Here is a 14085-nt window from a genome sequence, read left to right as displayed (position 1 = left end):
AATACATGTCTCTGGCATTGCTTCAGATATCAATACCGACACTGAGACAGCTAGCCCATGACATGCATTTTTCTGCAGCAAAGTGTCAGACACAGCATGAAGTGTGGACACTTCATGTCAGACATGGTATTCACTATTGAGCATGGACATTCCATGTTGGACAGTGTCAAGTGTGGACACTCCATAAAATGGTTTCAAGTGTCAAAACTTTATGATGGACATAGCACTGAATGTGAATATTTTGCCTCATGCCTGTAACTTTGAAGTATGACTAAACACTTTATCCGGTATTGGACACTGCATTATTATACGCATTGTAAATAAATACCAATGATTAAAAAAATGTATGCATTAACTGTGAACATATTGAATACTGGAAACTTTGGCAATAAGGTAATCATTTGTCATTACCAAGATCTAAGAAAATGTAGCTTTGCAACAACTGTCCCTGTAATATCTCCAATTGTGATTGAAAATATGATGTTGGGACTATCAATTACTCTATAAATATTTTTAACACCACCATAAAGGCAAACATGACTCATCTTGTCCAGGATATCAGCCACAAATAACTGCACAGTAGGTAAGCATACAACCTTAATCACAAAAGAGTTGAAATAAAGGAAAAAAAATCACATTACATAAAGAAAATTCAAATAACACTAAATAATTAGAAAAGAATAAAGACATTAATTACCACCGAATCTGCCAATGCTGAGACCAAGGTTGTCAGTATAGAATACCAAAACATATAGATAAAGGTTTAAGGCCCATTAAAATTAACCGTATGAAGCACAAATCATATAGCTACCATTGAACAATAATCCATTTAAAACCATCAAAGAGGATAACCGCATAAAGAACTCATGGCAAGCCCCAGTAATATCTTACTGTTATTTGTACCCTACTAGAAAAAAATTGGCATGACATTGTAAAACCTTTGTGGTAGAAGTTGCAAGAGTCATCCCTAACTGTTTTGTTCACTGACAACTTTTTACCGGCACTCTCTGATTCTTTTTATCGAACATGGCTTAATAAAATTTCATAACAATTTGACTTTGTAACCTATGTCACATGGGTGCGGGTGCGGGTGCGGGTGCGGCACTTTCAGAAAACTTGGGTGTGGGGGTGCGGCAAATATATATATATATATATATATATATATATATATATAATTTTTAAGTTTTAACAATTAACAACATTGCCACTAATGAAATAAAAAATAATTATCACATTATCATCAAATCAATTCATCATCGTGCTTGCAATAAATCAAATTAACAATCTACAATTCTATTCTACATCATAAAAACCAACACCACAATTATAAAAACAATCAAACAAGTAAAGTAGAAAAGAAGTAAATTATATAGTATACTAACAAAAGAAACAAAAAATACATAATTACATACCAAAAGTATATCCTACACAACCTATACCACAGTTATTAACAACATATAAAAACTTTAAATCAAATTCCATCACTCTTAAATCATGAATCACTATATCAACATGGATTTCCCTAAAAAATCATGATTTCTATAAGTCCAAAATCACATTTAATTTCATAAAATGCAATATCATGTTAACTTAAATAGGAAATATCTAATTCCATTTAGTTTACCCCAAAAATCACGACATTCAAAAATATAATTTAACGAGCTTAAACCTCAAAATACATAAAAATACTTAGATTTCTCGTGGTCATGCTAGAATTAAACAATAAAACATAATTTACTCAACAAGACTTTATAATTCAAGATTCTACACAAGTTAGACAATTCCTACTTACATGCTTAAGCAAAATGTAGGAGCCAAAAAAAACAAGGAACAATCCACACGATTATAGCTCAACCAATATCCAAACAACCCCTCAAATCCATCAGAAGCGCCAAATCATCAGCTCCTAACTTATTAAATAATTACCATTTATAAAGAGTCTGAAAATCTGGGCGTTACAGAATACCTATTTGGACCCGTTTCATCTATTGGAACCGGAATCCAACGGATTCGGTTCGGACCCGGATCGGATCAAACCCAACCCATGTGATCCCCGTGGCTCTCATAAGTCATAACTCATGAGAACTCCTTCGCCCACCAAAAACTCTTCTGCCATTCCACCTCCTTCCCTCTGTACCTCATCTTCAAACTCTCCCGCTTCCAATCGAACCCAGAAATCGCTGCAGGGTTTCACTTCAGAATCACCCGATTTCGATGCTCTTATCGTCATCCTGCAATATGATCTCTTTCGCTCTTCCCCTCGTATAGCTTCCAATTCTGACACCCAATATTCGTTCTAGGGTTTAGGAATCAGGGCGTTCCTTGAATTCAGGGGTTTTAGGAAGAAGTTGGGTTTGTAAAAACCAAGGTTTTTAAGGCATAGGGCATCGATAAGGCGGCGGATTGGTTGCGGTCAGAGGAGGAAGATGTCAAAACGGAAGTTCGGGTTCGAGGGGTTCGGGATCAACAGGCAGGCGACCTACAACTTCGAGCGCGCCCAAGCCCCTCAGTGCCTCTACGTCCCACCGTCGTCGCGCCCCGGCAGGCACGACAACTATGAGGACCACGACCTCGACAACATCGACTACTCCGAGAGGGATGATGAGAATGCTGGTGGTGGTGATGATGGCGAGATCGACCCCCTCGATGCATTCATGGAAGGGATCCAGGAGGAGATGAAGGCCGTCCCATCCCAGTCGTCGCAGAAGCCAAAGGCGCAAAAGTTCGTGGACGACGAGGAAGACGATCCCATGGAGAGCTTCCTCAGGGCCAAGAAGGACGTGGGGCTGACTCTTGCTGCGGAGGCTCTGCACGCTGGGTATGATTCGGACGAAGAGGTTTACGCCGCCGCGAAGGCGGTGGACGCCGGACAGGTGGAGTACGATTCGGATGATAACGTTGTCTTCGTTGATAAGAAGAAGATCGAACCCATTCTTGCGTTGGATCACAGCTCCATCGAGTATGAGCCATTCAATAAGGATTTCTACGAAGAGAAGGAATCCATCTCTGGTGAGTTTGTGTTGAAAATTCGAGTGGTTTTGCTTGTAATAGTTTTTGTCTTGCTGGTGATAAATTCGAGTTGGGGCTTTTCGTTCATTAAAGCCTTCAGACAATTATGGTTTTTTTCGTTATGGTTTCGATTCATGCTATTCGAGCTGGGAGAGAAGCATAATTTGTTGCTATTTATGGAGAACAAGACACTTTAGAGTAAATATATACTCCCTTTTTCCTTCCCTTCTTTTGAGGGCTTTACAGTCCTTCGCCCTTTGGAACCACGCTTATTATCCTCTTTTCAAGAAGCCCAGCTCCCCAGCACAGGGCCCCTCTCTCATAAGGAAGGAAACTACATACCGGTTCGGTGGCTGTTCTCCACTAACCACAATGATATAGGGACTCCATGTTTAATGTTCGGCGCCATTGCTGGAGTGAGGGGCACATGCTTCTCCATGCTGATTGGTATGGAATTAGCACAACCCAGCTATCAAATATATATTTTTTGTGATAATAATCAACTTCATTTTTGGCTAATTCATGGTCTCCCTGGGTTCTCTTACTTATCTGGATGAATGGAGGCTTGCTTGGGAAAGAACTGAATATTCCAAATATTCAACTTCTCTGGATAAGCATGCACATCAAGAGATTCCCTTATGAACAAGAATTCTATGGACGCACATGTAATGCCTTAGTTTAGATGAAACTATGGGTTCTTGTCACATACCTTCTTAGGATTTTGGGGATTTGTAGCCATATATTTTATGGACTGTTAGTGAATTATGTTTCATTTTCTTGATGTTCCTTTTCCTTCATTGTTAGCCATCGAAGGTCAAGATCTTATGAATTCTGAACTATTCAACAGATTGCTCCTTTAGCATAAATTACATGATCAGTTCTATAGTGTCTTGCAGGCTTATATCATCTTTTGATTTTTTATGTAATTTGCTCAGACGTGCAAAATTTTCTTATATACGGAGTGCTTTTGATCTTTTGCTGTTGCAAATTTTTGGTGTTCATGGGTTCGATTCCTCTTATGTCGATGTAAATGTAATGGATTGTAGTGTTTGGAGAGTGGCTAGACAAGAATCACCTGGCACATTGGGATGTGGTGATACACATGGGAGAGGAATTTGCTTATTTACATTTATCCTTTTCATGGTTGACATTGTGCATTAGTTTCTATATTTTGCTCAGAATACTTGGGTTTCCTCCTAGTGATTTGTGGCTTTGTTATTGACTTGCTGGAATATTCCTGGGTATGGAAGTGTCCATCGCTATCACATTCCCATACATTGCTCATTCACGGTGCTTCAATCATGCCTCCTGTTTGCTTTGTTCAACTCTTCCTTCAGGTTACTTGCTCTTTGTAAGTAGCTGCAGATCTGAAAGACAGAATTTTATGCTCCAGTAAGGCCCACGTCATGTCTAAGTGGATGATGCATAGATACAGAAAAAGGAAAAAATGAATTTCTAGGCATCCAATGCTTGTGAAATTTTTTTTTTCACCAAATTTCTTTGGTTTTATGTTTATAACATTAAGTGCTTAAGTGCCATTTTATATTTTTTATATGGAAGTGTTGAGCTTCTGTGTCATATTTTGACATACTCTCTGTTAATGTTACTTCTCAGGAATGAACGAGCAGGAAGTGGCTGCATATAGACAAAGTTTAGCTGTTCGAGTATCTGGTTTTGATGTATCCAGGTCGATAAAACTATTTGAGGACTGTGGATTTTCTCCTCCATTGCTGAATGCCATCACAAAACAAGGCTACGAGAAGCCAACACCTATACAGTGCCAGGCTCTACCAGTTGTACTGTCTGGAAGGGATATAATTGGTATTGCGAAAACAGGTTCTGGGAAAACTGCAGCATTTGTTTTACCAATGATTGTTCATATAATGGACCAGCCTGAACTCAACAAAGAGGAAGGTCCAATTGGTGTGATATGTGCACCTACAAGAGAATTGGCACAGCAAATCTATGTAGAGGCAAAGAAATTTTCCAAGTGCTATGGTCTACGTGTCTGTGGAGTCTATGGTGGAATGTCTAAGCTTGATCAATTCAAAGAACTCAAAGCTGGGTGTGAGATAGTTGTTGCTACACCAGGAAGGCTGATTGACATGTTAAAGATGAAGGCACTATCAATGTTTAGAGCGACTTATCTTGTCCTTGATGAAGCTGACCGAATGTTTGATCTTGGTTTTGAGCCGCAAATACGGTCCATAGTTGGTCAGATTAGGCCAGATCGTCAAACTCTACTTTTTTCAGCAACCATGCCACGAAAGGTTGAGCGTCTAGCTAGGGAAATACTTACTGATCCAATAAGAGTCACAGTGGGAGAAGTCGGAATGGCCAATGAAGACATTACACAGGTTGCTCATGTAATGCCTTCTGATGCTGATAAAATGCCTTGGCTTCTTGAGAAGCTACCTGAGCTTGTTGATGATGGTGATGTTTTAGTATTTGCTTCCACGAAGACCAAAGTGGATGAGGTTGAAGCACAACTACTCCAGAAGGGATTTAAGGTTGCTGCTCTCCATGGTGATAAAGACCAAGCCTCTCGAATGGAGGTTTTACAGAAATTCAAATCAGGGACTTACCATGTTCTTGTTGCTACTGATGTTGCTGCTCGTGGTCTAGACATCAAGTCGATAAAGTCTATTGTGAACTTTGATATTGCAAGAGATATGGATATGCATGTTCATCGAATTGGTAGAACAGGTCGTGCTGGCGATAAAGAAGGAACTGCCTATACCCTTATTACACAGAAAGAAGCACGCTTTGCTGGCGAGTTGGTTAACAGTCTGGTTGCTGCTGGTCAGCAAGTACCTGCGGAACTGATGGATCTTGCTATGAAGGTAAATATTTCATTATGTTATTAAAATGTGATTTGAGGAAGATATAGTGGATTTGAATTTTTTTATTTCATTTCATTTCCTATGCACTTATTTGCTGCTGAAAATGTATATGCATCTGTGCATGAGATGAATATGGTTTTGCAGATACAACTAAAATTAACTTCTACTATTCACTAAACATGTTCTCTGTATGTAGAATGTGGTCTGGGAAAAAGATTGCTATTTACTTAATCTATGAATATTAAATGTTGATAAAGTCTTCTGTAGACCAAAGAAGCACATATTTTTAACCACATTATCTGTTCAAACAAGGTGAGAAAAATCCAGTTCGTAATACATTTGAGTTTTAGGCGTTCACATGATAAGTTGCACCTCAGAACTGTTTTGGAACATGTGGACACTAAGAAAAGAGGCAGAATTAGGTCTTGCATGTTTATGAGATAAATATAGGAAGCCTTTTCTCAAGCAGGCATGCTATATACCATGAAGGTAAACGCCCTTAGGCCTTTCTAACCCCCTTTTGTTCTGCTCCAAGGTCTGGCTGTTGTTCTTGGCTGATGTTCCAACCAATCTACTGAAATCTAGTTAGCTGATATGATTTAAATGACGATATTGTATAAGAAAATTGAAACATTTTGCAGATTAAAAATGTGATGTAATTTTCGTTTAGGGCCTTTTAAATTTTTTTGTATGGTAAAAAAAGAAATTCTGTTTAAAAGGAATGGGCCACTGTGTGCACCACCACATTGAGAAAATAAAAGAAAAGAATTTAAAGGGTTCATACTCTCTCTCTCTCTATATATATATAGGGAAATTTTAAAAAACACAACTAAGGTTTTGATATTTTTTAAAATCTCACCTAAATTTGTTCACTGTTAATCAAAAACAATTTTTCGTCTATTTAACCTTGGTTATCATGAACCTAAGTTGAGTTAAGATGGTAAATTTACTATTTTTCCCTTAAAACTCTCCTTCCTCTTTTTCTTTCCCACCTACGTAAGCCTTTTACCAAATAGTTGTGCTGCCTCCCTCCATTTCTATTGCAACCAACAAAGCTTATCTCCAGACCTATGCCGCAGAGACATGACAAAAGGCCCACGTACCCGTGTCGACACTGCCTGACATGGGTGCCGGTACTGGGTGCAGGCACGGGTTCGTGTTGGGCCTAGGTTGGGTCAAGTCCAATTGAGACCCAACTCGAACCCCAACTCTCTCTCTCTCTCTCTCTTTTTCTTTTTTTTCCCGTCTCCACCCTAACCAGCAGGAGAAGAAGAAGAATGAGGGAAGAAGAAAGACTCCACCCTAACCAGCCAGGAGGGGAGAGAGAGAGCTACCTCCTCTTTGCTTCTTCGTCTTCTTCTTCTCTTGCTCGTTCTCCTCTGTATACATATATATATATATATATATATATATAGAGAGAGAGAGAGAGAGAGTGGGTATGGGGTCCTCCTCCGCCTTGTTCTTCTTTATCGCAGAGAGAGCAAGAGAGCAACATCAGCGGTTTCTCGTTCTTCTTCTTCACATCGAGATCGAGTGAGAGAGAGAGAGAGAGCAACATCAGCGGCTTCTCATTCTTCTTCTTCACATCAAGATCGAGTGAGAGAGAGAGAGAGAGCAACGACTCCTCGTTCTTCTTCTTCACATCGAGATTGAGAGAGAGGTTACAAAGTACCCCCTTCCCTTAAAAATAAAAATACAAAATTTCAATCACCCTCTTGTTTAAAAAAAACCCATTTTACTCCTTGTAAAAAAGAAAAGACACAAACATCACCTTTGCAACATTTTTAAATGAAACAAATACCCCCCCCCCCCCCCACACACACACACATATATATATAGCCGTGTCCCTGTACCCACATTTTTTGAACTTGCTATGTCGTACCCTCCGTTCCCGCACCCATGTGACATAGCTCCAGACCCACAACATGTATCAATGAAGTTTTTCTCTCTCTCTCTCTCATGTATACTGGTCATAGGCAGAGGTTGGTCTTCTTCAATCCACATTTTTTTTTATTCCCAACAGGTCCACCCTTCTTTGGCATTTTTCTTTGAATTCTTCTTCTTGATTTAGAGGATTGGCCTCACTTTGAAATTCAAGCAAATGGATTCTTAAACCCTAACGAAAATGATATGCCATGGGCCAAAAAAGAAGCATGAAAACGTCCATGCACTTAAAAACAACTGCAAGTTTTTCTATTATGGTTTGGCGTTAGTAAAAAAAGAAAAACCTAACCTTTATTAGACAGTATTGTTACATCTGTTAGTGTTGGTCTATGTCAAATCCAATCCATGGCATTTGCTGGTTTTGTTGAATTAGGTACACGAGAACGAAGACTTTCAGACCCTGTTGCATAACAAGACCTTTCTGAACTTGTCTTTGAAGAAACTCAAAGAGGATGAGTTTTGTAAAAGAAAATCACTCCATGGAGATTGCGAGGTGTTTTTCTTGAGGGGAAAGTGTTAAAGTGTATATATATAGGTATATACCTATATAATTTGTATGCATATATATTTTATAGAGTTGCAATATGTAATACCATTGTTGTTAAAAACATGCCTCTAGGTGCAAAAGACGTGTCTAAGGCTAGGCGTGCTACTAGTGTACAAGGCACCTTTAGGCGTGCACATCATGAGCCTTGAGGCACACGCCTCATTCTTTTCCTCTTTTTAAAAGAAAAAGGAGGCCCCATAGGGCACTCCCCCCCCCCCCCCCCCCCCTCTTCGCTCGGCAGAGGAATAAGAAGATCGACAGAGGAAGAAGGAGATCGTCAGGTACGTACCTCTCTCTCACCTTCTTTGTCTCTTATTGTTTTTCTCTTCCTCCTCCTCCTCCTTCCTCTGCTGATCTTTTCCTTTTTGGTCTCTTCTTCTCCTCCTCCTTTTGCCGATCTTCCGTTCCTTTCCTCCTTCCTCTGCTTATCTTCTTCTTTTGTTCTTCTCCTCCTCCCCCTTCCTCTGTCGATCTTCTTCTTCTTTTGTTCTTCTCCTCCTCCTCGTTCTCATTCATTTTATAATTTAGTGTAGATTCTCTATTTAATATCCAGTTATTCATTAATAGTACATAAATGATGCATCTTTATTTTTGTTTTTTATTTGGTCAATTGTTTCATATTTTTTATGAATCTTACGCCTTACGCCTTGCCTCACCTCAATGCTATTCACAACAGTGGGTAATACCATTAGGGGTATTTTTATCATTTCACATTATGTAATTGGCTGTGCCCATTAGGGACACTTTAGTCCTTTTTCTTTTTATTATTTTTTGTCCTTTTATTTCTAGCTAAGGACATTATTGTCCTTAGCATTGAGCGCCGTTGCTGAAAATCCTCTGGTGGTACCTAGAGTTTGCACCTCCGAGCTGTCCTTACTGATTAACTCTTTTAAGGCTTAAATTTTCATTTATCATTCTATATAGTTTCTCAAATACTTTTAGCCTTAATAAGATTTCTGTCTTCTAGTTTTTGTGTTTGTATTTGCTGTTTTCTGTTTCCTAATTTTTGTACTCCCTTCAGCATTTTTTAGTATGGTAAAAGAAGCATGTTGCGTAAGCAGTTTCAGATTTTATCTTGGAGAAGTGTAGCTCCAATGTCTATTTTTACATCATAAATATTGTCAAAATTCTTAATTACAATCTGTTGGAAACCCCTAGGATGGGAGGTTCAAGGCCAAACGTGATGCAAGGGGATCTGGTACGTGCATTTATCTATAGGAATTTCCAAGTTATAAAGAGTACTGATTTTCTTATGGTTGTTTTCTCATGGCTTGTATTAATCTCTGATAAAAAAGCCCTACTGCATGCAGGTGGGAAAAGGGGAGGAAGAGGGAAGGGTGGTGGTGGGCGAGGTGTACGAGGCGTGGACTATGGGCTTGGTATTGGCTACAACCCTGTTTCATCAAACATGCCATCTCAGCCGGCACCCAGCCGATCCTCTGCTGTCAATTCATTGAGGACGGGAATGATGGCACAGTTCAGGAGCAACTTTGTTGCCGCATCAACAAATTCCCAAGGCGGCAGTACCGGTTCTTCAAATGCTTTTGCAAGCAAGAGACCAGCACTGCCTGGCTTTGTTTCTGGTGGTTCAATCGGTGGAGAAGCACATATTCCACAGGCAAGCAGCTCTTGGAATTCTACTTCCAACACAAGCAAGAGCACGGATGACAGATCCAAGGAAAATGGGAGTCATAAGGCATCTGAAGGGTCAGTCTTCTGTAACATCTGTTTATCATGATGTTTTATTGTATCATATACTGCATATTTACCTCTCATATATACGATGAAAATTTGAATCAATATTCGAGTTTTTCTGCAAGTATTCTGTACCAATTTTGCTGTTTCATTGATTGCAGTTTGAGGGAGAGACCTCGGGAAAGACGGCGTCCATCGGGGTGGGATCACTGAAAGTTTTTTTTCGTGTATGAAATGGTTTTAACTCTGGTTGACATCGATCAAGGGATCTTGTGTCGACAAGTCTTTTTTTTGAAAGAAATGTGTCGACAAGTCTTGTAAGTTCCACTTTGTATTGTTCGTGTTTTCCAAGTTGAAATTAGACTCTGTTTGGGAGCCGCGATGGGAGTGGAGATAGTATTCAACAATGGTGTAATTAATACCACCCTACCCTCACTGTGTTTGGGAACCCCGTTTTGGGAGATGAGGCTGCTGTTGAGAGAGGAGATGAGCCATTTTCAAGTACATCTTCACAAGGATTTTGACAACTTCAGCCTCATCTCTCATTTTCATCTCCACTCCCATCACCCCTCTCATCTCATCTCCAAGACTCGCTAATGTAACACTTCTGTTTATCGATCCTCTCTCAAATCAGTAAGCGATTCTTCCATGATTTGTGTTCAATAGCTTTGTGGCTTTCCGACAATGTACATGGGGGTAGGGACGCAAATGGGTTGGATCTAGGATGGAGGTTTTGCAATTTTTGGCTGTTTTTTATCTGAATCCTCATGTGTTTAGATTTTCCGGATCCGAGTTGGTGGGATCCCTACAAGGACCTTTTTGCTGCCATTGATAGCTGTGGATTTGCATGATAATCTATACATATTTACTTCCGAAAGGCAAGCTGGGGTTAGGCAGGCCTTCCACCAGTTATTATTCATATAACCACTCGGGGTTTTGAACCTGCAATGTCCCACCACAAGGAGACGTGCACTGACAGCTCCTACCAACAGCATGGAGCTTCCGTTGGTGGTAGGCCTGGGGTCAGGTAGGGGTGGACATTGGGCCTACCTTGACTGGCCCGACTCCAGGTCAAACCCAGTCCTTGACCCACTGAAAACTTGAGGCTACCCTTATTGGGTTTGGGGTCGGCTTGGAGTTTATCAGTCCGGTCCATTGGCCCCTTTGGAACAAGATGGTTATTGGGTTGGACACCATCAACATGCTACTTTGTCTCTGTCCAAAACCTGGCTGTTTACTAATTGGTCAGGATTAGGTTGGAATAGCCAAAAATCACAAACTTGGATATGACCCATTTGCATCCCTAGTGCCCACCCAATCCTGGTCCATCTAATGTCAGTTACTCAACCCAATGTCCACCTATGCTTACAAATTTTATGGTTATTCACAGTATATATTTAATACCACTTATCCTTGCAGATATTGCGAAAAATGACCAATGATAAAATAGTGTGTGTTAAAAAATACTTTACAATTTACCAAACCCATTGAATGTACAATATCATAGATCTTCAATTTTTTCTTGATGCTTTTACCTCTAACAGGTGCATTTTTTTATTTTTGCACTTCAAGATGCTAAAATAATACACCCATGAAACTTGTCAACAAAATCACATTTGAGGTTGCGATTTTTTTAAAAATATTGCGAAATTTGTGATAAGTTTTATGCGATCACTTGAGAAAATCATAAAATTAGCATAAGTCCAATAATTGTGAAATTGCAAGCAAGTATATGCAAAACTTTGAAACTCATGAGGATAGTATAAAAGTAAAAACTAGGGTTTCACAAAAACTAAGTTTTTTTGTGATCTCCAACTAGTGAAAAACTATGGACATTTTTTCAGGGCGAAGATCCATGAAAAATCATCGACGACAAGTTTTTTCGGCAATGATATCTTATGATATGGGTAATATAAGAAATGAAATTTGCAACCCATTCTCATCATAAAGAATGAGAATGATGATGATATATCTCTTCATCAATACAGAGTCGACGTATATCTGGAGTGCTATTTTTTTTTAACACTCAAGTTGAAATATGAAAACTTGAAACTTTATTTCGGCATCTCTTTACCTTTACAATAGCTTATAATTCTCAAAGTTTAAATTACCATTGAGAAGAAAAAGAAAAAAGAGAGATAAAGGGAGAAGAAGATGAGGGCTTGTGATGTCGATTAGATCCACGTGTCTTCTTCGGCTTCTTTGAATTTGCTTTTTCTTTTTCTCTGTCTCCTTTTTTTTTCTGCCCTTAAACTTAACTTTTCTTTTTTATAGTTTTTTTTTCTTAAGTTTAGCATTCCAATTCCATCATGGATATTGTTTTTTGTTGGATGGATGCCTTATGTACTTGTAACTACCCTCATGCTCCTTGTCTTCCTACTTTACAGGCACCAGCTGTGACATGTTAAATGCTTGAGAGTTAATGTATGCTCCTTGCCTTCCTACTTTATGGGCCTAACACAAGTTATCTTCTATTTACCGTAACCAGCACATGTTACCTTCTTTTACTGTAACCTGCAAAGGTGGTTACCGTAACCAGCACAGGTTACCTTCTTTCACAGTAATCGATAAAAGTGATTACCGTAACCAGCACAGGCTATCCTCTTTTATCGTAACCAGTAAGAGAGGTTTATCATAACCTGCATATTTATCTTATCATGTGTAAATGAGTATATATTTGATAATTTTGACACATTTGCACATGAATTTAAATTATTTGTTTGTTTATTTATTATTATTATATTTTATATTTTATTTATATATTTTTTGTGCAAACAGTTTGCCCCTCGATTTCTTTATATTTGAAAGCAATTTAGCATTTGGATCATGGAGTTGACACAAGATCCATTTAGATTTGAACCCAGATTTTGTTTGGGTTTAATAGCTTGGATATGATTTATAAATATTTTAAAGATTCACACAATGAGTTGAATCTAGATCCATACATTTTTTTTTAACTGTATGGAATTTTTTTTAAGACTCCTTTTTTTTCTAAGGAGCCTCCAATGTTTTATAGGATTCACACAGTTTTTTTCTTTTAGTTGTGTTTTCCTATTTTTTAGTGCCTCTTCTAATGCCCAACGTTTTGTATTTTTTTTATTAGTACTTTTTATCAATGACTTTGGTAACTTAGGTTAACAAGTTAGAAGTTAGGATTTAAAACCTTTTTTTTATCCCATGTCTTTTTGGTAACCAACGACGGTGTAAAAAAAAACGTTGGATGGTGATAACCTCATTTGGAAGGCCTACTTTTTTTTTTACTTGTTGGAATCCCTATTATTTAGGATTTCTTATTGATTAACATTATCACCTTCACTTTGATAACTCTTATCTTTGCCATTTACAAAACTACCTATAGAAGGCAACCCTTGACAAGAAATGGTAGGGTTTAATTTCACTTCACGAACCAGGGCTGTCATCCAAATTTAGTAGGATTTATTTCACTTCTTTTGTGAAAGCTTGCATGATAACAGGTACGTCTTTTATCTCTTGAGCCACTTTCTCATCTCTTTCTCATTACCAAAGTCTCTACTTTTAGCAGCCTGGCATCTCTCTCTCTGTTTTTTTTTTTGGCTTGTTTTATCTTTGCTTCAGCTCTCTCCACAACTTTCTTAATGGTTGTTGCTGATGTTGCAACTGAATTGGTTTCCAATTCTTTTTTCTAGAAACATTCCATCTTAATGTTGTTCTTCTTTTGGTAGTTAGTGGTGGTGGAGGCCTCGAAGGTGGTTGAGCACTATTAGGTTGTGTGAATAGAGGATTTTTGTCAACTGTAAGGCATATGTCACCATTAGTTTTGATTGTATCATCAGCTCTGGGAGATAAACCCACTTGTTCATTTGGGGCAAATGAACTCACATTTGCACCTGAAGAATGCTCTCCACTTTTACTCGACATTTGATGAGAATCAGATGAACTAGGAGGGATGTCAGGCAGTGTTTGATGAGAATCTCTGTAATTGCAATGGTCCTCATGTATATATGGTTCTCAAAGTTTTTTTTTTTTCAAAAATTTGTCATCATTAACTTTGCCAGATGTACTTTATGC

The 14085-nt window shown here is 38.6% G+C and overlaps 1 protein-coding gene across 3 annotated transcripts; it reads left to right on the top strand.

The window, feature by feature from the left end:
* Window positions 1-2080: 2080 nt before the first annotated feature.
* On the top strand, window positions 2081-10372 carry LOC149820648 (DEAD-box ATP-dependent RNA helicase 24-like). 3 transcript variants are annotated; one of them, XM_089982214.1, is made up of 5 exons: window positions 2189-3009; window positions 4624-5852; window positions 9502-9541; window positions 9654-10050; window positions 10200-10372. In XM_089982214.1, exons 1-5 carry the CDS (start codon window positions 2427-2429, stop codon window positions 10249-10251), a joined length of 2301 nt encoding a protein of 766 aa, XP_089838340.1. In that variant the 5' UTR covers window positions 2189-2426; the 3' UTR covers window positions 10252-10372. The 3 variants fall into 3 exon arrangements, 2 of the variants coding, with proteins under 2 accessions (XP_089838342.1, XP_089838340.1); XR_016426422.1 differs by lacking the exon at window positions 9502-9541 and having other exon boundaries at window positions 2081-3009; window positions 10200-10362; XM_089982216.1 differs by lacking the exons at window positions 9502-9541; window positions 10200-10372 and having other exon boundaries at window positions 2186-3009; window positions 9654-10162.
* Window positions 10373-14085: the final 3713 nt, after the last annotated feature.

This window comes from Nuphar pumila, chromosome 12, assembly GCF_984573655.1.
Source record: "Nuphar pumila chromosome 12, dmNupPumi1.hap1.1, whole genome shotgun sequence".
In the NCBI taxonomy this organism is placed as follows: domain Eukaryota; kingdom Viridiplantae; phylum Streptophyta; class Magnoliopsida; order Nymphaeales; family Nymphaeaceae; genus Nuphar; species Nuphar pumila.
Note: the sequence above shows the minus strand (reverse complement) of the source record. Positions and strands in the feature narration are given on the sequence as shown.